This window comes from Phascolarctos cinereus, unplaced genomic scaffold (assembly GCF_003287225.1).
Source record: "Phascolarctos cinereus isolate Bilbo 61053 unplaced genomic scaffold, phaCin_HiC Scaffold_2;HRSCAF=192, whole genome shotgun sequence".
Taxonomy (NCBI): Eukaryota; Metazoa; Chordata; class Mammalia; order Diprotodontia; family Phascolarctidae; genus Phascolarctos; species Phascolarctos cinereus.
Window position 1 is genome coordinate 190,096,122 of NW_027555625.1, and position 26,283 is coordinate 190,122,404.

The 26,283-nt window shown below is 37.5% G+C and overlaps 1 protein-coding gene across 3 annotated transcripts in view; it reads right to left on the minus strand.

Annotated features, from left to right (window-relative positions):
• The window catches only part of MYT1L (myelin transcription factor 1 like), a 685,202-nt gene that overhangs the window by 124,222 nt on the left and 534,697 nt on the right, over positions 1–26,283 (minus strand). For all 3 annotated transcript variants that reach the window (XM_020965838.2, XM_078149744.1, XM_078149745.1), the window contains exons 14-17: positions 20,724–20,971; positions 17,934–18,170; positions 14,402–14,523; positions 13,425–13,493 (exon numbers count right to left, since the gene is read on the minus strand). In XM_020965838.2, the coding sequence (XP_020821497.2) occupies positions 13,425–13,493; positions 14,402–14,523; positions 17,934–18,170; positions 20,724–20,971 (676 nt within the window). The remainder of the gene's footprint in view (positions 1–13,424; positions 13,494–14,401; positions 14,524–17,933; positions 18,171–20,723; positions 20,972–26,283) is intronic.

A 26,283-nucleotide genomic window follows, 5' to 3' on the forward strand; every position in this document is an offset into this window, starting at 1 on the left:
TTCTTTGGACTTCAATTAGTTCTGTCAAATGACAAGATCATCTCTAACATTACCTTGACCACATTAACCCCTAATAGTATTATCCTCTTTCTTTACTGTCCAACTTCTAGAGCAGTCTACTTTCTGCCTTCACTTTTTCACTATGCACTCTTCCAACTCCTTTCACTTACCTCCATTCTACTGAAACAATTTTTCCCAAGGTCACTACTGGTGTTATCAACAAATCCAATGGCCTTTATTTTTTAAGTCATTCTACTTGACTTCTTTGTAACATGTGATAATATATCTACTCTCTAATGCAATTATTTTCTGTGACAGTGTCTCTAACCATGCTTTCTGTCTCCTTGGCCAGCACCTTATACTCTTTCTGCCCACTAAGTAGATGACCCTCAAGAAGACTATACTTGACTGATGCTGAGTGAAGTGGGCAGAACCAGGAGAGGATGTTGTACACAGTAACAACCATGTTGTGCAATGACTAATGTTGATAGACTCAGCCCTTCTCAGCAATGTAAAGATCTAAGACATCTCCAAAAATCTCATGATGGAAAATGCTATCTATATCCAAAGAAAGAACTATGGAGTTTGAATGCAGACCAAAGCTACTATTTGCTCTTTTTTTCCTCTGTTTTGTTTTGTTTTCTCTTTCTTGTGGTTACTCCTGTTGGTTCTAATTCTTCCTTACAATATCACTAATTTGAAAATATGTTTAATAGAAATGTATATGTGTAGCCTATATCAGATTGCATGCCGTGTTGGGGAGGGAGGTGGGGAGGAACAAGAGAAACATTTAAAACTCAAAAGTTTATGGAAGTGATTGTTGATAAATCAAAATAAATTAATAAAAAACATTTAAAAAGAAGACTATCCTTGCTTCTATCCTTCTGTCCTTCTCTATACTCTTCCCTCTTGGTAATTTAATCAAGTCCTATGGCTTCAATCATCAAATTTAAGAAGATGGTTCCAAAACCTCCATTCACAATTTCACCCTAGATCTTTACCATGGATTTCCAACTAACTACCCTTTAGCTTGTTGGGAAATATCTGATGTCTCCTCTGGCATCTCAAACCCAATGTGTCTAAAATTGTCTTCATCTCCCGCTTCCCCAAACTCAAATCCCAAATATTTCATTAACTTCTCCATTTCTGTTGAAAGCACTAAGATTCTTTGCATTCACCTAGGCTTGAATCCTTAGCTGTGTTTTTGATTCATCTTCTCTTTCTCACCCTCGATATCTAATCAGTTGCCAAGTTCCATTAATTCTACCTCAATATTATTTGAGTTGCCACCAACCACTCAAATTCAGGCCTTTGTGACCTCTTATATGAACTATTTTGAAAGCCTCTCAATGGGCCATCATCTCTCTAAGCCACCTCCATGCTGTTACTTGACTAACCAACCCAAGACATAGCTCAGAACATGTCCTCCTTTACTCACAAACCAGTGGTTTCCTACTGTTTACTGAATCAAGTATAACATCCTTAGAATGTTATTCAAAGTTCTGTATAACCTGGGTTCAACCTACCATTCCATCTTTATCCAACACTACTTCTCTTGATGTACTCTATGTTCCAAACAAAATGTGCCACTCATAGTCCTTTTTCTGGTTTTTCCTTCTTTGTCTCTGCATTTTTACTCAAACCAAATCGTTATCCTTAAAATGGACCCCTACTACTTCCTTGAAAACCATAGTTGAAAGAGCTCCCTTTCTTCAAGGCCTACTTCCTCCTTGACGTACTCCCTGATCATTTCAGATGAAAACCTGTCCCTCTTCAAATTTCTCATGACACTCTCCATTCTCATGACAGACACTCTTTTAAACTTAGGAAATTCTGCCTTAAAACAGTTATTTGTGTATATGACTCCACATCCCCTGACACTAGGTTGTGAACTCCTTGATTGCAGGGATTATGTTGTTTTTCATTTTTACAATCTCAGTGCCTAACACAGGGCTGTGAATAGCAAAGGTGATTAACACAGTATTCCACTGAATTCCATGTTGAATAATTCTACCAGAAAAGCTGAGAGAAAAAAAAAAGCCGCAATTCTTAGTGATGTTAATTAATCTAATCTATGGATTGGAATCAGTGTGTACAGTGGAAACCAAATTTGGAGCCAGAAAAAAAGGGTATAAATCCCAGCTTGTTAGTTATTACTTGGGTAACCTGGGTTAAGTTATAACCTTTTTGTAGCTCCTTTTATTCATTTGTAAATTAAGGGAGTTGAATTAGACCTTTTAAGGTTCCTTTCTCTTCTAAGTACTGATTAAGCCTGTTACTCTAAAGATGAAATTCATTCAAGTTTCACCATTTTTGCCTTAGTATAAGAATTAGGATCATGTAATTTAGAGCTGGAAGTGGCCTTTGAGATCATCTAGTCTAACCACCTCATTTTACCTATGAGGAAATGAAGGCATTTATCATTAAAAGTCACACAGGTATCAGAGCCAGGATTGGAATCCAGGTCTTTTCTTTAAACTGGCGGTTTTTACTTAGACCATGTGTTCCTGCCAATGGTTGATTTAAGAATTTTTTCCTCCTTTGTTATCTCCCCCCCCCCACTTGCCATACTCTTACTGAAAATCCTTCCTAGAAAAAATCCAGAGGATGAGGTTTCACTATATTTTATATATTTTACTTTTCACATGAAGCAATCAACTCCCAGGAGTACTGTGAAACTAACTCTATTCACAAATTAAACTACTTACAAACTACATTAAAGGAGGAAAATAGAATACTTAAAAAAATCAAGACATTTTAAGGGGTGTAATTACTTAGTAACATTTGGCTGAAGTGTTATGATGGCACAAATTTTAAAGATGGCTAAAACATTTCAAAATTTGCTCATTTTAATTTTAAATTTTTATTATTTCAACTAATTTATAACATTTACTAATTTTAAAGTTTATGAAATTTCTGTGAATATTATATATATATATATATAGATATAGATATTGATGATATTGTATATACAGTTTTTTCCAATATCATTACTCATTGTATAAAGACAATTGCATCTTTTTTTTATTTGGCAGGATATACAACAAATACCTGCTTCTTAAATTCAAAGAGAATTATCCAACTTTACTATTATTGTTATTATTATTATCCAGAATTGTGATTCCATCAGGATGAGGAATTCATAGTGCTGCAACTCTCTCTTGTAGAGGTGGCAAGGTAGTGTAGTGGCTAGAATACTGAGTCTAAAGTCAGGAAGATATGAAAGCAAATTTGTCCTCATATATTAGCTGTGTGGCCCTGGACAAGTCACTTAATCTCTCTCAGCCTCAGTTTCCTTAACTGTAAAATAAAGATAATAACGGTACCTACCTCAGAGTCGTAAAGCACTAAGCACTGTGCCTAACACACATTAGGTGCTTAATAAATGCTTGTTTCTGTCCTTCCTGCTAATGTAGATCAGCAACTCAACTTAAATTTATAATCACAGAGAGTTGTCTGGGGGCAACCAAGGGTTAAATAACATACCTATGATCCTACAACTAGTGTGAGTCAGAGGCAAGACTAATTAATTAAGGCGCTAGATACTTTTTTAATATAGACTGGGAAAAAGTCACATTATGAGTACATATTTTTCATCAGAAGACAATTTAACGACAATGTAAATGATGTGATATTTCTCTTTCTATAAAAGGCTATCAAGAGACTTGAAGATGTGATCAAGAACAAACCACCAACCAACCAACACATAAATAGGTCAGGTGGAAATCTGACTTGCTTTTACACTCCTCCTTTAGCTCTGGTATCTTTGAAGTATTCTCATTCTGATGTGGGGGATGATGTCCTGTGCAGGAAGGTGCTGCATTGCCTTTCCACTTTACCTTCCTCTGTCTGCCCAAACCGATTTGTAGAAAATTGATGCACTGCAAGTCAGATAATGCTGTGGATCATCCATTCTCTTGAAATTGCAATAGGAAAACAAAACAAAAATACACCCCCCCCTCCAAAATCCTTGTCAATAATTTCCCAAAGGGAACATCTACTTATTTTCAATTTTGTTCATTGTGCTCCAGGGGAGTATAAATTAGTTAAGTGTTTACTAGATTAAAACCTCAAATTTACAATTAAAAGCTGACGTAACCTAATTCTTACTGGTCAGACATTTCAATCACCCAGGGACTGTTTCTCATCTAACTCTTCGCCCCAGGGAGCTGAGACAAGCATGGAGTTCCATTGAAGTCAATGGAAGGTCATTTCTCAGAACTACCCCAGAGGAGCAAAGAGCAAGATGAAAATGGGGCCTAGAATTCCCAATAATTAAGGACAGGCCAGATTTAATTAGATTTGGTATATGAAGAGATCTCATGCTTTTAAAAAAATTAAAAGGCTTTATGAAAGGAAATAAATGGATGCCTGAATGCTTAGCATCCTAACTTTAGCAAGACTGCAGGATTTTGAATTGTAGATAAAATATAACTTTTTCTTTTGCATGTATATGCACACACATACATATACATACATATATGTGTATATGTACACATACATGTCTATCAAAACCTAGTAATATATTCCACTCCACTCATTTCCCTTTCCCTCCCTTCCTTCTTTTCCCTTCTCTCTCCCCTCTCTTCTTCACCTCTCTTCTTCTTTCTCTCTCTACATCCCTTCCTTCTTATTCAAAGATCAGTCTTTTTAGATAACTTTTAGATAACTTTGACAGGGGGACAAAGGAAAAAATCTGCCAAATACTTTATTAAATGTAATTTTTACACCTGATGTTGACAGTAAATTGTTTTTGTTTTGTTTTGTTTTTGCCACATCTCCACAAATCATCTCTGATGTTCATATATAGGGAAGATAAGCCATGGTTAGACTTCTGATCCTTCACCTATTGTGTTACGGTGCTTTCTAAAACCAAAATAAGGCTGCCACCTCTGAAGGAATACAGTATATGAAGATAACGTTCGTCCCCTCAGGTGGGCTCCCCAGCAAAGCCATTTTCAAAATTCCTATTTTTTTCCATGTCTTCAGATTCAAGCATGTGATTATAATTGTTTTAAGACTACTTTTTAAGTGCCTTAGTACTAGAATTATAAATGTGGAGAACAAATTAATTTAGTTGGGGAAATAGTTAAAAATGACATTTTAAAGGTAGAAAATGTCATAACTAGTTTAATGCCTCTTTAATATAATTAAATAGTCATTTTTTTGACTAAGAGATTACTATGTCAAAATTATTTGACCATAAAAACTGATGGAGAAGGTGTTGATACTTCTTTAAATGAGACAAAATCCTATTTGTCAAATGGTTATTTATGACAAATTGGTCTGCCCTTTCCAGATAGTCATGTTTCATTTGGTCTTCATTAAAAATAGATGATTATAAATTTCAGTAAAAATATTTGTTCTAATCATTTATTTCTCAATAGCATTATTAGGCCTAGATTTTCTAAATGGGGATTTTCATTTTGCTGCGCAAATCTTTCATCTGAATAAATAGTGGGCATATTAAGTTAGACGCAAGAAAAAAAGATAGTTATTTACTTGACTCATAGAATCTGAAGATCAATGTTGGTTCTCAATTTTAAAAACATGTATTTCAACTTGTGTAAATATTCAGTAGATTTATGCCACATCCTTACTCAATGTACTTCATTTCTTCTCATTTCTGAGAATGTTTTCCCTTTGCCAATAGACCAACCTTGACAACCTAAGTCATTCCAGTCAATTTCTTGAAAGGATTACTGGCTTCCTTTAAAACATAACAACTGGGTGGGTAATGAATATGTGGCTTCAGGAAAGCAGAAGAAAGTAAAACATCAAGCAGGAAATGACCATTTTTTATGTCTACATGAAAAGATAAAAAATAAAAATATGCCAATTAAATATTTAGTCTTTGATACTATTTGGAAAAAAAAAACCTATGCCAATATGTGAGGATGGATTTTTAAACCACCACACTACAGGTTTCAGAGACTTCCTTTGTTATTCTGAAAATGGCAAGTGTGGTAATTCCTTCAACAAATAAAAGCAAAGATACAAATTCTCTACTTATTGGGCATTTGGATAAGTAATACATTATCTTGTACAATACCACTCCTTGGGTTTAGATTAAGATAATATTCTTCCCTCTCACTCCCAATTTTATTTGCAGTAACTACAATTCTGAAGTATAACTGGATTCCTTAAGCACTGATGCTGTACATGTCATTTTGCAGGATAAATGTGTATTCCTGAAAAATTGTGGACTTTATATTTTGCAACTTAGATCACCCCTATGAGGAAAGCTTTATAAACTATATTTAAAGAAAGATGAATTATTACTTTTTAATCAGTCTTTTTTTTGGTGCGGGAGAGGAAAGGTGAATCTAAGTTTTTCAGATGTAGTAAAAATCTATTAATCAGAATCCAAATAACTAAAATCTTCAATTAGCCAAAATTTAGGGCTATGTTCCAAATTAGGAAAAAGAGGAAACAGCACACACACATATGCACACAACTTGTAATGGAGATCTAGCAAAATGACAAGCATAAATCAACTTCTAGCAAGCTTCCTAGGATCAGCAGACAAAAATGTCCATCTCAAAGCCTCACAAACTGTTAGCACTGGAAGGGGCATAGAGGTCAAATGAAGTCCAACCCCCTCATTTTACAGAAGAAGAAATGCTTCCGTTTTCTACAGTCCTGGATAATGGTAATTACTGGTCATAATGAGAACCCAGAAGCCCTGCAGAATCCTTAATCAAAAACTGAATTTGCATCATTAGACTCATTTTGCAGGGGGATGAGCTTACATATTTGAGAAAGACTCTCTACAAATGATAACCCCACAGAAAGACAAAATCTTTCTCTCCGAGCTCTCACTTAACTTTGTGTTTCTTAAAGGACTTCTCATTCTGTCTTGTATTATAGGAATCTGCACTGAGTCTTGGACAGTAAGCATTCTGGGGGCAGGGACAGTGCCTTACTTTACTTAGCATTCCCACTGGCTCCTGGTGTGTAAAAGGGCCTGAGTTCAAATCCCACCTTGGACATTTATTACCTATGTGACCTCAGGCAAGTCACTTATCTCCCTACCATTTAGATTCCTCATGAACTAGGTGGCCTCATTGGTCCTTTCCACCTCTAGATCCATGACCCCATGATTCCTTACCTCCCAGGATAATGCTTTGCTCAGTATAGGGGCTCGACAGATATTTGCTGAATTGATTTTTTTAAAAAAGAGGGTTTTTGGGGGTTTAAATCTCATTTAATAGGAAAATTCAATTAACTGTTTTCTGAGTACACTATTAATGTGATACATACACACATGCATATATAGATACACATACACATATATCACATTTGTTCAAAGCAGGACACAACCATATTTGTTATGACAAAAAATACACTAAATAAGACAACTTAGATTTTCTTCTTCTGGAAAAATGTATGGCACGTGTTTTCAAAATCCATTTTAGGTGATCAGCCCCAAATTTCACAACTGGATTATTACCAGAGCAAACCAAAATGCTATCCACTGATTGTGAGCAATTAGTGTGAGCAGTTTTCCACCTGCGAATATTTGTGCTACACGCATGACTTTTTGAGTTACTCCCAGGACATTTAGCTGTTGTTGAGTGCCTACACATCCCTTTATTGCAAAGCTGCTCAGCAATCCAACACTCTTGTGTTTTTTTAAATGACAGGAGTGGGGCAGAGAATTGTCCTGGAGGAAATAATTATGGCTTCCATTTACGTAGCATTTTATAAGTCAAGAAACATTTATTTATCGCCTACTATGTGCAAGGAAACAGGCTAAACCCAGAGGAGACAAAGATGAAAAATGACATGTTATTGACTTCAAGGTCTTGTGTCTAATAAAAGGATAGGGCAAAGGGTAAGAAATATACAAGAATAAGTATAATAAAAGGTAGGGTGTAAGTATAAGAAGTATAAGCATAATAAAAGACAAAGGGAGAAGGTAGAGATAGAGACAAGGTATGTTAAGAAATTTTGAGAAGAGAGAACACTTGAAACATTTAGAGGTTGGCAAGAAATTATAATAGATTCCATCCTAAAAGGAAATAATGAAAGACTTCAATCACCCTTATTTCCTATTTTAAAAACAAAGAGGAAGACACCTTTCCAGGATCTCTTGGCTCCTAAGGCCCAAAACAAGAGGCTCAACAAAATCCTTTACCAAAGTGGATCGCTAACCACTTGCCACAGCCACATATGTTTAGAACAAAATGTGGAATCTGAGCTTAATGGGACACATGCTAAACAGAGTTACAGGGATCTAAGCTAACATCCCAGCAGTCCCTTAAGTCCATTTTATAGTGTTACCTTACCCCAGAAGCTGTCTATTGACTCCCACATGATCTCCTTCCCCTGGTTCATAAATGTACATACAGAGTCAAAAAAATTAAAGAATCATTAGTAGCTGTGAAGTTTTAGATTAAGAACTGAATGATTTTTTGCCATTGTAACAAAGGAAATTCAGTGGATTGTTTAAAAAATTTGATGTTCCCTGCTCATATCCCCAAAGACTAGCAGCTAGTAGACCCCAAAAGTAGTTTTTTCACTGATGAGGCTAAATTTACACAAAGGGCCCTAGCACCTCCCCAGATGAGGAAATAAAGTTATCTGAAGCAATGAGGACAGGCATGAACAACTATAATTCATGAAGCTTCCACCAAATGAATATATAGTTAATTGTGAAATGGTGACAGGTTATATTGAAGAGAGCGTTTCTAAACCTCTGATGTGCAAGAAAATTGGTGCACCAAACAGAAACTTCATATTATCTGGAGTATGATTTAGAGCTTTTCTAGATCTTGGTTAATAAACTTACTAGTTCTGTGCATTTTAGTTTTATCCCCTAAGAAATACACCCCAATAGGCCTTATAGTTCAGCAACATTTGGTTAAAAGACATATTTTGACCTAAATTCTAATTTTTAGTATTTTTGTTTGAAGTTTGTTTCAAACTAAATTTAACTAGAAGTGAAAGATTTCCAGAAGACAAAAGTCCCCATATACTTCTAAAAACAACTAGGGGAAGGCAAATGCCCCAAGACTTATTTCATTCTCAAAATCTAAGGAAGTAAATAGCTCCTAAATCTCCATTTTTTATCCTGGTTGTTGACTAAGTGAATGGCCAGACATTTTTAAAGGAAAGATTAAATAAGAAAAAAGAATCTATTACTGGACTCACTAATTGAAACAGTAAAGACATGAAATAATAGGATTATACCTGTGCCCTTGGAAACTCTCTTAAGACTGTAAGTTGTACAGCAGGTGGTGTTGACCTGCACTGGTAGGATGAGTTTTCTCAATTGGCAGGTAGCTCTATCTATACCAAATGAAACCACAGGCTAGCTATTTAAAGCTAACAAATTTAAAACTTAAAAAATAAGGTCATACTAGCAGTCCACCATTTTTTGACTGCTTGGATCAACTCAGAACTGGGCTAAAGCCACCATAAAATGGTCAAGATAGACATATCCTTTTATAGCTGCATAATTTTACTTCTGATCTAACAGAGAGATTTGTGCCTGCCCTTGCACATTTTCTTAAGGTCTATGTGTGGGGGGGATCAGAGGAGTGACAGCGATGTGAGGAGTTCTCTAGTCATGGGGAAGCGATGGGGCCATGAGATATGGGTCATTGTTTGGAGGAAACCAATACCATCTTAGAATAACATTATACTTTGGACTTTAGTTCTTCGTATTCTATCTTTTCTCTATGAGAGACTAAGCTCCATGGGCGCAAGGGCCTTGCTTTGTTCACTTATGTATTAACCTAAGCACTTTACATATAACAAATATTCAATAGTTGTTAAAAAAAACTAACGTGTGGAGGAATATGTTCTATACCTTGATGACAAGAGAAACTATTCAGTGAATCATAGATTACTTTTCAAAGAGCTGAATACTTAGGGTTGTGTAAGGGCAGATTGGATGACCATGGCCCAATTAATTTGGATGTGGAGAGATGGATTTGATTTGCAAGTTCTTTCAAGTTGTTACTTTCAGGTGGATTTGAGTAAATGAAATTTCACAGAAAGATGCTCAGCTTCAGAATGCTTTTAGGTAGGGTTCTCACAAACAACAGCACTTTAACTTAAAGGGTTTTTATTATTTTAATCTGGGGTTTCAAAGAATGTTACAAGCATGAATCCTCACAACATCCCTGTGAGGTAGGTCAATGTCAAGTCTAATGAAATGCAGCTACTGATTCTACCTCAAAGTGTCAACTTGAAAGGATCTGCAAGTCATGGAAACTCACTAAACCGGAGTCACCCTCATTTGCCATTTTTAAGCTTCATAACTTTGGTATATGTTGCTTCCAGACTCTTTCAAAATGTTCTTTCTGGACTCAGATGGGTGAGGAACAGCAGAAAGTACTAGTTCCATAGTTTGAAACATGCATTTGCATATCATATTTTAATATGTTACCTTTTCAGTTTACATATTATATACAGAAAGACACAAAATAAACATCCTTTGGTATTACTCAGGATAAAAACTGGGCAAAAAGAAGAGATAAGCTTAAGAGTTAGCTGGCAAATCCCGTCATCTTGTCCATTATCAAGAATGTCCTGTTCCCAACCCACCACCAACCTTCAGACTTGGAAATGTCAAAAGGAAGATTCCACATGGATTCCATTTGTGATGAGATACATAATGGAGAGAGAGTTTTTGCAAGCAAATGGGACCTGATTTCTCATATGTCTTTAGAGATGAAAACTTAGAAGTGTAGGATCAAACACTGTCTGCAGAGGACAGAATGTACATTTGACTCTCCTGCTCAGCAGAGGTCCTGTTGTAGGAACTCCCAAAAAACTTTCAAGAAATCCTTAAACTGTTATGCCACCAGATGGTCACACAGACATGGTTCATCATGGAGAGATCAGAAAAAGTCAGGATCACTGTGGTGACTATTTCCAGCCTTTTATGCCCCGGGGAAAGTTGAACAACAAACCTTTCTGACTTGAATGAAAAAAGGGACGAAGGGGCAGCTGTCATATATTGAAACATGCCTTAAAATTACTCTTGATATCTATGGCTTCCTTTGTTAAATGAAATTATTGTCAAATAATAAATGTCATTTGTTTAGTGTCCTCTTCTTTCTTTTATTAAAAAAACAGAATTTTTTTGGTCTCTGGTTCTGAAAAGTCATTAGCACAAATTGATCATTTTTTGGGAAATTCATCGGTGTGATTTATTTAAATTCGCTGAAGAGGATCAATGACAAGGGTATTCATTTGTTTTGATAGAGATCCTAGGAAAAGAATGGCCCTCTTAGGCTAATTCCAATTCAGACAAGGATATTCACCCTCTAGAAGATATGGTAATGATGATCTCTAAAAAGAGGCAAGATGGAGGGAATGGGATGCTCCTACAATGTACAGGGATTTGTTGGGAGCAAGATTGCTTCCCGTGAAGATGCTGAAGGTGAGGTGGGCCATTATACCTACCCTCCAAGACGAAAATAAAAAGGCAAGAAGGAAGCATTAAATCTGCTAAAATAGAACTTGTAAATTTGCTTAAAATTTTAGGCAATCAAAATGCCATAACCATGCCAACAAATGGCAGCCAACGGAAAGCAAACATATGAAGGAAATTTTCCTGGCTCATATGGGTTTGGTGACACTAACCAGTAAAAAGCAATACTAGATCCCAGTGGTACAATAGGGAATTTCTTGTTTACAGCCAGCCTGTAATGGAGCTGGAGATATACCAAATGTTTTGCAAAGTATTTCTCATCAAGAAATTCAAAAGACAGTCACTGTGTTCTGATGTATTGGTCAAGTTCCAAATTCAGCCAATCATGTGGTCACATAGTTGACCACATAGAAAAGTATGGCTTCATACCATTAAAATACCCCCAAAAAACAGAAAACTGCCTTAACAATGTGAATCCAATTGAGTAACAAAATGTTGCTAGTGCTGTCCGTTTTGAGACTCTAAAAGCTACTTCGTCCATTAGGCACTGCTTTGGATGATGCTACGGACTTTAAAGCGATTAAGTGAGAGGACACCCTCCAGGTGTTAAATTCCATGAAGATAACGCCAAGAGTCTCCTGATGAAAGTGCTAATTCAGGAAGTCACTGAACATGAGCAGGTGTTCTATGGCACTAGCGCCTTGAACAGGGATCCTGTAAAAGATGACATGTGTGTGAAACAAGGTCCTACCCTTTGTGCTAACCTTGGTCTATTGTAAGAGGGTTGGGGGAATGGAGAAGGAACCCAATATAGGTGAGAAACAACATTTTCTTTGTGCTGGTTAATAAATGCCAGTGCAAGCTAAATGAACACCAAGCAAACAAGCCCTAACGATGCTGATAATACCTTACAGAGAGTAGGAAAGTTAATCAGGAATAATGAATTCTGAGGAAACATGATTCTCATTAGACTGATGTTCTCAAGTGGTGATTGGTCTTGCTCTCCTGGCTTTTTCCCTCCTTTTTGTTAGACTGGAGTCTAACTGGAGTCTCACTGGAGTGTCAAAGTTGTAAACATACTTTTTCATTTGGGAAGGGAGGGAAAGATTCCCTTCCCTTCTATAACCTGTCCCGGATCTAAACACAGATGAATTCCTAAAATATCAACACAGTCAGTCGTCTAAATTTTGCCATTAAGTGTTGGTAGGAAAAACCATCGATTTGATTTGGAACAGGAATTTTGTTCTTCTTGCTTTCTAACTTTTTAATTGGCAGGGGTGTAGTGGAAGGACAATTAGAGTAAGAGAAAGGGAACTCTGGCGGCTGTTGGAAATAGTACACACAGCTAAAACTATATGCATCATTATAACCACAGGAGGTTGAAGGGCCTGGAGTAATATATTTTTCCAAAATAGAACAGAACATAATAAACAAATGTGTTATTCATAGTTAATAACCTTTTGTGGTTATTTACTTGTCTTTTAATGACCATCCTTTAAATGATCAAATCTTATGGTATATTTTAAATTGCTGAAATTTTTAAAAAATGAATGAAATTATATATTTTCTTTCTTGCAAAACATTCCATAATATTTAATTGAATAGTTTTTTTTAAATTTCTAGTACATGTGTTTGTGTATGTGTGTATATATGTGTAATATACATTTAAATAGTTGCAAGCAAATATGTATACACATAGGTATTCATATATAGCCACATGTATTTCTGAAGAGAAAATACTTAGCCTGGAGAAATGACAAGATAGGAAGGATGTGATGTGATTAAAGAAGAATGAGAGGAAAATGAGAAAAGAAAAGAGCAGAATGAGTAACGCTAAGTGGGTAAATCATGGAGAGCCTCATGTGTGCCATATGAAAGCACTACTCATGCACATGTACTTTTCGATTCATATTTCTCATTTCCATCCTCACTTTCAGTGAACTACTGAGTGACTAGATTAAAACAACAACAACAACACAACCACAACCACAACTACACCACCACAAAAGAGAGAATTGTTTTCATCATATCTTACTTGAGCTCTTGTGAACTGGTGGCCAGCATACTTCGAATGCTTTTGTCAGCCAAAGGGCAGCCAGAGAGACTGTAAGACAGGTCAGGATATCCAAGTAAGTCAACCTCTAATAAGCTCAAACTTCCCAAACAAACACAACATAAAAAATTAAAAAATTAAAAAAGTTTAATGCAGAAAAGCGATGGGGCAAGTGCTGTATATTGAATTTTTGTATTGTCAATTCCAGATATCTTTCAATGTGAACTTTATGGAATATGTCAGATAATAATTTTTGAAATTAATAAGATAAAATATGCCGTCCTTTTGGTTCAATGTTTAAAAATACTTTGGAAGTTTTCAAGATGTATTTAGTACTAAAAGACATTATACAACACACAGGTTAGCATGCTTTTGAAGGTCAACATATAGCACTTAGAGGGTTAACACATAGTTCAACATTTTTACTTTGACAGCATTGTTGAGGTAAGCTGAAAACAATAAATTGAAAAGACAGAATCCACCATGAAAAAAATGAAGTCACACCTTCTATGTGAGGCGTAATTACCAGTCACATGACCACTCCCATCACACCCTGGTGTTGGACATCTGCCACCAAACAAAAACAAAAACAGCCAAAATAGTAAGTATGTTTTTTTAAAAAAAAATTAAAGAAAAGAAAAAAAAACTTAAAAAAAGTTTCATTGTTTCCAGTTTAGCTGCAATGTCTGCATGGGGATTTAAGCACCCTAAAGAAAAGCTGCAAAATGAACAGGATTAAATGAAAAAAAATGGCATTTCCATACACTACAGCATAGTTAAGAACAAGCAAAATACACGTTAGCCTCTCACTTTACTGAACTGGCAATTGGAAACATTTATATGCTGCGAATGTCGCATGCTCATACGGCAAGGCATGTACAGATTCAATTCTTTAAAATAGTCCAAAGAGGGGAAAAGGTTCAGAAGAGAAAAATAATTTCACCTCACATTATGCTTACGTTATTAAATCCTTTTTGCTTTCTTTGCATTGAGGATACTTGGGCTTGGGGCTGGGAATGGTCACTTCACCAGGATACCTTCTTTCCTCTAGTGCCTCCTGGAAAGGGTCCAAATCTTCTGGCTGCAGGCAAACAGGCAACTATAAGGCTCATGTGGTTAAGACTCAAATAGACCACAGATTGCAAAATGCCATTAACAAATATATCCTATTTCCTAATTATTTGATTCATCAACATGCCCAATCTTCTAACTGTATTTAGAGGCAGCTTGGACAGTGTGCTGTCCTCTTTGCTCCAACTTTTGTAATGCTAATAGTTTCTTTGCTTCCTTAAATTCACTTCTGAAAATGTAAATTGGACTTTCTTCAATGAAGGTTACTTTTTTTTTAAACTGTGATAAACTATTCTATCAACTGATCTAACTCCTTAAATACTGCAAGCTACTTGGGAGCAGTGACTCTGTGTCATACTTTCTTTGCATAAGCATATATATGCTATAGTTCAATGGATGGAGTCTTGGATCTGAAGTCAGAGACCTGACTCTACTTCCTGGTTTACTAGCTGTGTAACCCTGGGCACCGCAATACAATGCAATGCAAAGCATCTATTCTGCATAGCATAGGCACTGTACATAAAATGGGGATAATGAAACTTTACTACCTACCTCCTAGGGCTGTGAGGAAAGTGGCTTACAAAACTTAAGGTGATATAAATATGTATATATGTATGCATGTGAGTATATATATATATACATATATATATGTATATATATACATATATATACACACACACATATATACATACATATATTTATGTATAATGTGTATGTTTTATCAAGTGGATATCTTTCAATGTGAACTTTATGGAATGTCAGATAAGTTTTAGAAACTGATGAGATAAAATATGCTATCCTTTTGGTTCAATGGTGTGTGTGTGTATACACACATACACACACGTATGTATGTGTATATACACACATATATGTATGTATGTATGTATGTGTATACACACACAGTAGTTTGGTCCTTTTTCAGTCATTTCCAACTCTTTGTGACCCCATTTGGGATTTTCTTGGCAAAGATACTGGAGTGGTTTGCCATTTCCTTCTCCAGCTCATTTTACAGATAAGGAACTGAGGCAAACAGGGTTAAGTGACTTGCCCAGGGTTACAGAACTGTTAAATATCTGAGGCCTCATTTGAACGCATGTATATGGTACATTCTCAATAAATCTTTGGTTTTTTTTACTGATCCTTAATACCAGCAATAATGCTTCATGTCATTACTCATCTATCAAGATTACACTTAACATTTAAAACCAAAAAATATTTTGTAGTTGGGCTTCAACAAAGGAGGGGACACATAAAGAAGTTAGAAACAAATGAGTGCAAAGTAACTTTACATACTTATGACCCAAAGATTCAGAACCAAGAAAAGTCTATTTGTGGATTGTCTTGAATTTTAAAATTATTTTTACACAAGAAAAGCATCATGGTATGATGAAAACCAAAAACCAAAAATCATTGGGGCTGAGAATTTAAAGTCTTGGGGTCACTAACACAATAAGGCAACGAAGTTGATTGTAAAGGGCACTAGACTTGGAAATGGAAAGGGCACTAGACTGGAAACCTAGCAAATTCAATCGTTATTCACTATATATCTGCTATGTGCAGGTACTGTGATAGATACTGTGAACACAAAGATACAAATGAATAGTCTTTGCCCTCAAGGAACTACACTCTACTGTGGGTAAGGGGGAGTATACATAATATGTACACAGACACTAAATACAAAATATATTTAATAAATAAAGGTAAAGTTGGGAAGAGGAGGCCACTAACAACTAGGTGGATTAGGAAAACTCTGTGAAATAGCATCTCACCTGGACCTTGAAGGGAAAGATGGATTCCAAGAGGTGAAAGGAAGGAGAATATTCTAACTGTTGGAATAAGAGAGAGCCTCTACAAAGGGATGGAGGCAGGGATGTAATATTGTGCCCTTTCTACCTCTGTCAACTTATACAAAAGTAATTTGACTCTTTAGGCCTGTTAAGTTCTCTTCCAGATCTAAATCTATTTTTCTTCAGTTTGTCACCTGTAAAATGAAAGGGTTTGACTAGAAGATATCAAGGTCCTTCCCACTTTTGAAAGTCTAGGGTATTTAGCTTCTGAGAGAAAGTACCTATTTTCACAAATGAAATAAATGTGTAACTGTAGTAGCCAAGAAATTCCTATAGATGGCAATGTGAGATGCATTTAAAATGTGTGCCTTATTTAAGCAAATGTTCCACTAACACATGCAGAGTGCATGTATTTTTTTACTTTCTGTGACGATGTACAGCGTGCAAATAGTTCTGTCATTTTAAAGTGGTCTCTTATTTTTAATAAAAAAGTTGGAAATAAAGCTGCCATTTCACATTTGGAAGTAATAATTTCACATTGTAAATGCTACTAAATATAGATTGCCATTCAGATTCAGTTCTCTTTGACAATAGCTTAATATTTAGAGCCAAATTGAAGAATAAGGAAGGCAGCCTTGCTGATTAAATAGCCATAGAGACGGCTTCCCAGGGAATCCTCACAAGAATTCAAATTTCCTTTTTTTTTTCTCATGTGGAAAAGATATCCTTACTCTGGTACTGGTATATTTCCTTTGTTTTTGAAAAGAAACCTCCATTTCCAAGGGTAGAGGAGAAACAACCAGTCCAATAATGCACAACATTTCTTCATTTCTTTCTCACAACCAAAGGTTCTTACAACCTGGACGTGGAGATTATAACTGTGCTTTGAAAAAGTCATGGCCCTGAATTATACCTTACTGTGTAACTGCTGTTAACAACATCTTAAAAGAATGGTGTATTTATTAAAGGCTTCAGCATGCAGTTTTGAGTATTTTAAGGTTTTTTTCTTCTTCTTTGAGAATGGGCAAAGCCTCTGATTTAGATCCAGATGGAACTTTAAAGATAACATTTTTTAACCTCCTCAGTTTACAAGCCAGGGAACCTCAGTTAAAAGAATGGTCACACAAGTAATAAGTACTTAGTGAAGTGGAGAGATTCACCCAACTCCTCTGACTCCAAATCCACTGTTTTTCCACTGTACCAAGCTGACTCACTTACCTGTGTAGTGCTGACAAAAATATGACATGCTTAATAGCCATTTAAGTATGTAAGAGATTAATTTAAATCCTCTACCTGAAAAGAAAACCTGGTATTATGTAAAAATGTCATTCTGATCATTCTACTTAGGCAGAATGTGTTTTATAAATTAAATTACAATTTTTGATGTGAGAAAAATATCTGCTAAAATACATTGGCTAAAAAATACAATTCACAGTTCAAAATACTGACTGATGAGTTTTAGAAACAGCCACAGCGGTACTAACAGATTTCCAAGGACTAACCAGCTAAGGAAACGACTCATTTTCTCTTCACCCAAACACATGGCATTTGACTCGATTTCAGATAGATTCTAAAACCATGTGATCTGAAATAATCAGGTTGCAATGACTTGCTCTAGATGAAAAAGACATACATTAATCTCTTTGGAATCATCTTCATCTATCCTTCTGGGTTTCATTTTGGTGTAGTCTACTGGCAAGTCCCAGCAGTCACCGTCATTCAGCTGGAAACACCGATTGTTCATCACCGCCTGTCGCTGTGGTGACATTGGCTCTAGAGGTGTCAAAATGGTACAGCACCCATCTCGTTGTCTCTGCTTGTTCATGCTTAGATCCAAAGTTCCATTTTCATCAACTTCCATATCAGGATTCTGTCAGAAGAAAAGAAACATTGTTAATCAACTTAAGAGAGATAAACAATTCAATGACTTAACCTGTTGCCTCTAAGTATCTCTTACAACGAATATTACATTAAATGATGTAACATCCTCAGTTAATTTAGAGTTCAGGCATTAAGTCTCCTCCCCCATCCTTGCAGAAGTGTGTTATATAACACAACATTGATGTAGAGAGATAGGGCTTAGCAATTCTCTACCCCCAAACACAGGTGTGAAATTAGTCTCATATTTTTAATAATTTTTTTTCTGCTTCCTGACTTACTGGGGTGGAGAGGGGCAAGCAAAATTTTCAAAAGGAACATCTGCTTTAAGTTGATTTCAGATTTAACACCTGATCAGCTTAGTAGCTAACATCGTTTTTTTTTTCTTTCTAAAAGGCAGGGTGTTTTTGCTGTCTTAAAACTAATGGTCCAAGAATGGAGGGGGGGAGATGGGTTGGAACAAGGATGAATATTTACAATTTCCTCACTAAAACAAGTTTGCTAGTTCAAAGAAAAGAGAACTGCTTTTACAATGGATAATACTTTTATGGATTAAGCTCCCACCTACCATAACTTCCTAAGTACTGCCTTGTTTGCTTAGGAAAAACAAAAAACAAACAAAAATCTAAAAAAACCCAACCCTACAATAACAAAAACTTGTACTGGCATTACCTACAGCAGCTGATGAACTGTGAAGTACAGGATGATAGGTTGTTTTTTTTTAATAATGCTTTAAATTAAATCAAGAATTATTTAGAATTTGTCTTTCAGGATGAGAGAAGGTGGGGAAGATAATGGGAGAGAGAAAGGAGAGCAGGAAAGAGCAAGAAAAATAAGAATACCCGCAACCCTCCTCCCTTTTTTTTCTTCTAAGAGTGACATTCTCTTGAACAAAATTTTGATTTCAGAGCTGGTGTGAAAGCTACTGCCTACTCAAATGTCTAGCAGCTATCTCTCCTCTGGATGTAATAACATAACTGCAGGAAAGCACTTGGGATGAAAATCCCTTCCTCTGGGTTATTACCTCAATAAATTATACTGTATTATTCTACTTGAACACCTTTTGTCAAAGCCCATTCCTGATTTCAGCTTTGATGCTAATTTAGGCCCAGTAATGTATTTATCTTCTCAAAGCTGCCATTTTCATAAACTTAGTGGGGGTCGGAGACCTGGAATGAGGGTCATTGGATTTTTTCCCTCTACAGAATCTCTTCCATTCTAGTTCTTAACCTGTTCACCATTTCATCAGCATCGATTACAATGAACACTATTTGCATGCCACAAGAGCCTCCCCAATCTATAGGATAAAAAGCCATGAATATAAAAGGAAGCATTTGAAAAGGTAAAGTTACTGACCTTTCTGCATGCATGCAAATTAAAATTATTTTAAAAAACCCTACTCTTTGGGCTGTGAGCTCATTATGCATTACCAAGAAGCTTTAAACAACAGGAGGATAAAAAATCTGTTTTTCTGGAGAAGAGCTAAACATGTCTGCCAGTTCAGCCCCCTTGCTCTAAGCACACAATGCTGTTTCCTCGGCACTGCATCGCTATCCTAAGCCACCTAGTGGCCTTCGGAGGTAGCTCTTTGCTGGATCTCTGGTGCATTTCAAATACTCATTTCCCTTCCTCCACTGTCCGCAGGAGAAATCAATCAATTTCCAAGGACCTCTCCATCCCCTTACCACCATCCCCCAATCCAAAACTTCCTATCACCACCTCAATACCAGACTTGCATAGCATTTTAGCATCTATAATGGTTTTGAATACTGAATGCCGATGATGGTTGAATTAATGATGAAAGGTTAGTGTGCGCCCCACCTCCAATTTTTTTCCCTTTGTTTCCTGGGCACTGGTTGATGCCCTGAGGGAAAAACCCACTGGCCCTCTGTGGGGGGGGCGGCGGGGGGGGTTGTGGTGGTGGTGGTTTGAAGACTTTTTATTGTTAGAATTATTAGTCATATCCACTGGCTGTCGTTTTGGGTTTTTTTTAACTTCATCTAGCCTTTGCAGCCTTTTAAAGATGCTGCACGAAACCAGACATCTATGGAAGTAACAAAAAAAAAAAGACTTCTATCCTGAAATCTTGGGGACCTTTTGAGAAGTTCTCCGTGCATGCCTGTAAAAACCTCCTATTTCCTATATCCCAAATATTGTTGTTGTTGTTTTTTAAAATAATACAGGGGTTAATGCCCGTGAAAGCAAGTCTGGGCTTAAAAAACAACTTAAAGATGCTTTGTATATATCGTTATTGGCCCTACAGATAAGCAAAATTAAAACTGCACATTCCTTTTACTTCCTCTCCTCCTGCCCCTCCCGCTTTTAAAGGGCTAAACCTTGACCCAGGTTTTTCGAGCTACCGCTGGGGATTCTGCACCATCATCTTTTATTTATTTCACTGCATTCCGAAAGGTTTTCGCTTTTCATTGGGTGGCAGAGCCAAAGCACGAGGAGGGGGCTGGAAAGCCAATGCCTGTTCTGCCCGCATGCGTCGGTGCAGCGCGAGCAGCAGCTGCGAGGGACCAGCGAGGCGGGCCGTCGTTACCCGGGCACAGAGGTCCTGAGGTTTGGTGGAGAGGTTCTGAGGCATCTCCCGGCAGCGCGTGGACAGATTCAGGATGGCCGTGGCGGCCATGTGTGCTGCCTCCATGTCGTGCGTGTAATCAAAGCTGCTCTTGCTGCAGGTGCTACTGGCGCTGCTGCCGCCTCCACAACTCATGTTGCTGCTGCTGCTCGGGGCATAGCTGCTCGTGGTGCTGCTGGTGGGACTCGAGTTTTTGCAATACCGTTTAGCTGGGGAGACAGAGAGAAAAAAGCCCGAGAGTGACCTGCGAGGAAAAGCACCCTCCGAAAATGGAGGAAAACAAAACAAAACAAAATAAATTCCACTCCCTTCGCCTCCCTCCCATCCCGTGCTTCCCACAACCCCACCCTTTTTCCACCCCCTCACCCTAGAAAGGGTGAAATAAACCAACAGCAATTTCTTGGAAAGGGGGTAGTAGGGTGTGACATTCTTAATGGTGTAAAATGGACTGATGCATAAAGAAAAAAATGCACCTTTCCCCCTTTCTAGTGTACGTTTGGGAGGGCAGAGGTTTTAGAGGGACATTAAGAGACCATCTAGTCCAACACCTTCATTTTTAGAGAGTAGGAAATTGAGGCTCAGAGAGAGGCCAAGGGACCTGCCCAAGGTTATACAGGTAGCATTCAAACTGGTATTAAAGACTCCAAATCCATGGCTTTGTGTACCGCAGCGAAGCTGGACATTGCTTAACCCTTGCTTGGAACTGAAGATGGCAACATGGTAGGTATTGTACCGGGGGAAATAGGGCAGATTGCCCTGCTAAATGTAACTAGGTAACTGGAGGAGAAAGGGTGAAAACAGAGATTTAGAATCAAGGGACTTGGAAATTAACTAGACATTAATCCAACCCCCTCATTTAACAGAAAAGAAAACTAAGGCACAGAGAGGGGAAATAACTTGCCCAAACTGCCACTTAAAAGTCAGTAGCAACGGTGGAATTCAAATTCACATCCTCTGAGTCAAAATCCAGTGCTGTCCGTAATGTAGGAGAAATGTTCAGGGGATAGGAAGCATAGAATAACGATTAAAACTAATACACATTCACAGCTTGGACACAAACTGCAATAAGTATAGAAAACAAGCAACTGTGCCTGACAGTCTGGTTAGAGGCACAAGGGAAATGGGGCTTTCTCTTCACATTAAGGATAGCTCATAAGCTCATTTGGTGATTAGGACCTTCCCAGATCACTCATCTGTGAAGTGATTGGCTGGCCTACATACGAAGACATGGGGGCTGCAGAGCGGTACCAGAAGCTCACTGTGATGACATGTCGGTGACCCAGATTCACAAGAGACCTGGGGACTGCTGTTCCTCGGGCCAGCAGAGACTGTGCCCTTTGTGAAGGTGAGGGGATGGATTTCTGGCTCAGAATGCTAACCAGGCAATGTGACTGGTGAGTCTGTCTCCTTGAAAGGAGAGAGAAAATGTAAATGTTCATAACTGGCAAGAAAGCACAAAAGATGGGAAGGGCAAAGGGAGAAGGAAAACTACAGTCACATCTGGGCCCTAGCAGGCTCAAGATGGATTTCTATACATGACTACTAAGTAACACTCAAAGACAAACTCTACCTACTATATCTGTCACAATCTTAGGATTTTAATTGTCTCCTCACTATTCTGCACAGTACTTACCTTCATGGAAAGGCTTTTGTTTGCTTATTTTTTCTTTGAAAACTCATTATCAGTAGCAGTCACACAAGCACTTTATAAGTACTATTAAAAAACTTTAAAACTCCGTTATTATGTGGATGAGAATATGATGGAGACATGTCTTGATCAATGTTTTATGTCACTGAATCTCCTTGTACTACCATATTTTTCACACAAGTCATTCAATCTTCAAGCACTGTGATGTGGTGAATAGAGCACTGGACTTAGAGAAAGGAAGACTGGAGTTCAAATCCTTCCTCAGACACTAGCAGTGTGACCTTAGGCAAATCACTTAACCTCTCTCAGCCTCACTTCCCTTATGTATACAATGGGGGGGGGGTGTTTGGCCCTTAAGGCCCCTTCCAGGTTTAAATCAATGATCTTATGATCGATGTGATTTTGGACACAGCACTCAACCTTTGATCTTCGATTTCTTCATCTAGTAAAATAAGGACTAGATGGGCTCTGAGGTCCTTTCTAGTTCTAGATGTAGAATTCTGTAACTACACAAATTCTGAGTTCCCTTCTAACTCTATATTGTCATTCTATGACTTGAGATCAAGTCCCAGATTCAAAACTTGCTTGTTATGTGGCCCTAGACAATTCATTTCCCTATGACTCAATTTCATTAATTGTAAATGGAGACAATGCTTGTATTACCTTCTTACTGAGTTATTAGGATGAAAATACTTTGTAAACTTCAAAGTGCTATTTAAATATAAGATCTCAGTATTAATATATATTATATTAATGTTTAGAGTATTATATAGATATATGTCCACAAATACATATGTGTATAGACACACACATGCCTATCTACCCCCCCCACCCCGACACAAACATATATGGCCCAGACATGTGATTTTATTGATGTAAGGATTTCCCACTGAGGAAATTCCCTTTACTAATGCAGGTCAGCACTTGCTTTGCAACATACAGTCTTAGAGAGATATCTAGGATACTTGCAATTAAGTGACTTGCCCAGGGATCACATGGTATCAGTACATATTAGAGGCAGGACTTTCACCCCCTTCTTCCTGACTCCTAGGCTAGCTCTCTATCCATTATGCAACATTACCACTCAGTCTTATTAATAATTTTAATAAAATTTATAGCTAGAAAATGGCTATTTCTACTAAAGGCCAGGTAAAGGTCATAGATTCAGAGCTGGAAGGGAGATCCCAGCTTCATTTGCAAGTAGAATACATGTTTATTGCATGGTATGGTTTTGGGGATATTACATGATGTACTCCTGCTCAGAAATCTTCCCCCCTCTTATTCCTGAATTCCCATCACTAGAGTTATATTCATTTGTGTTCAGTGTTATCTTAACCTTGTCATCATCTTTTGAAGTGTAAATACTCCTGGGAAGTATAGCATATTCAGTCTCTAACGTCCTAGTGTGAATGAGTTTTCTCATGTGACAGGAGTCATGGAGAGAGCGTATGAACACTAAACACCTGGGAAGGCAGAGGGTACTGACAAGGGAAGGGATTGACTAAAGATTTGTCTCCTTTCCAGTTTTGCCCGCAGCCAGCCCTGGTCCTTGCTGTCAGAGCCTTGGACTGGAACCTGGCCACCTGCATGCTCTCCTTCATGTCCTTTAGGCCATCACTAATGCCTGTACTGTGCAGCCTACTGTGGGCTGCATTTGCAATTGAAAAGAAGATGAGAGAGAGAGAGACAGAGACAGAGACAGAGACAGAGAGACAGAGACAGACAGTCAAAGAGAGACAGAGACAGACAGACAGACACACACACACACACATACACACACACACAAATGCACAGAGAGAGAGAGAGAGAAAACTATGTGTCTGTACACAAAGGACTGCCACTCTAAGGAGAGCAATCCAAGAGTCCTGCCCTTCAGTATTTCTCAGTGTAAAGTGAGAACTGGAATAAACAATGTTCGTTGAGAGTCAGTGAGAAAAATGCCCTTGAATTATTAGGATTAAGGCTGTAATGTCAAGATATTGTCACAAGGTTTGATTCTATACTGAATAGGTGACATCTTTCAATTTTTAAGAACATGGTACAGAATTTTCTTATCAAAGTCATGTGGTAGATAGAGTGCTGGATCTGAGTCAGGAAGACTCATCTTCCTGAGTTCAAATCTGGCCTCAGACACTTATTAGCTGTGTGACCCTGGGCAAACCACTTAACCCTGTTTACTTCAGTTTCCTTATCTACAAAATGAACTGGAGAGGCAAAGGGCAAAACACTCTAGTGTCTTTGCTGAGAAAATCCTAAACAGGGTCACAAAGAGTCAGACGTGACTGAAATGACTAAACAACAATGACTAGATATGCCCTTCCATATATTATTAATCAATAAACCAATAAATATTTATTAAGTGCCTACTATGTGCCAGGCACCAGTAATATGATTATATCAGAGGGAACTCCAGTTGAAGAACTTGGTCTACTAATGTAGATCAGCACTTTCTAAAGCAACTTAACAGCCATAATGTGAGTTACTTAGGGGACTGGGAAGTTAAATGATTTCCCAAGATCACAAGGCAGTGTGTTGGAGGTAGAATGTAACCAAGGTTATGCTGCTTCTGAGGGTGGCTATCTCTTTGCTATGCTATATTGCCTCTTTACATATATATGTATGTATATATGTCCCCAAAGTCTCATATTTATTTATTTGGTTTGGTTTTGTACTCTCTGTATAGAAACTCAGATCCTTAGAGAGTTGCCTGAGGAGGTAACTAGGAAGTTTGACTTGCCCATGTCATACAGCCACTATATGTCAAAAGTAGGACTTGAACCAAGACTTCCCAGTCTAATTTCCAGATTGACATTCTACTCATTACACATGCTGAATAATTCAAAATCAAAGGTTTTTGGAAAGAAAATGATAAGCGAGAACACTGGCCTAGGTTTAGTTAGAAAGAGAATACTAGTATAGTAAAGTGAGGGGATAGAAGGATTTGAAATTAGAGGAAAGGTGTCTGAGGTCCCCAGAAGTTCAGAGATTCTGTGAGTCTGGGTCTAATTCTGGTTTTGTTTCTGCTGCCTATGTGACTTTGAGTCTGGACTTTAGTATCCTTACACATTTTCTACTTCAGGCTATACACACACACATATATACACATATATGTTTATATGTATCTTGAAGTAGTATATGTGCATCTACCTATGTATATATATACATGTATATAATGTCATTATACTATGGATGACTAAATTAGAGCAATAAACTCCTCCCTATGAGGCAGATACTACAGGAATAGATTTCCGTTTTCTAGATGTCAAAGCTCTGAGAGGTTAAGTCACTTGCTTGGGGTCACCCAACCAGTAAATGTTATATTTGGGATCTGAACTAGATCTTTTTGACATCAAGTCCAGTGCTTTTTCTATTTTTCCCCTCAAAGCTATTCAAGTGCTGTAATAGGTAAGGCCTCACATATCTGGTTCAGATATTCACAAGATAAAGCCACATAGTCATGATAACCAGGGAGTATATGGTCCTAGGCTAGTATGGGACCATGGGGTGGGGTTTATGATTGGGGGCCACCACCTTATGAAACTCCATTTCAATTGGGAAATATAGGACAACTAAGAATATTGAGAGATTGGGAATTAACTACCTACTCTCATCCTAGACTGGTGCCACTGTAGGTACTATCTCGAAGAATACAGAAGCAATGAGCCACCATTGCCACTGGTAAAGAAACAGCATTTGTGCTTTATGTAACAGATGAGTCATCAAGGCTGTGGCCACTTAACGTGGCTTCGTGGTTTGTTTTTTTAAAGTAGAGTTATGCCTTATGAATACAGACTCAGTTCATTTGCAGGTTAGGTTAGTCTAGATGGGGGCTCAAGTTGACTTTAGCACATTAATGAAAAACTATTTTGCTAA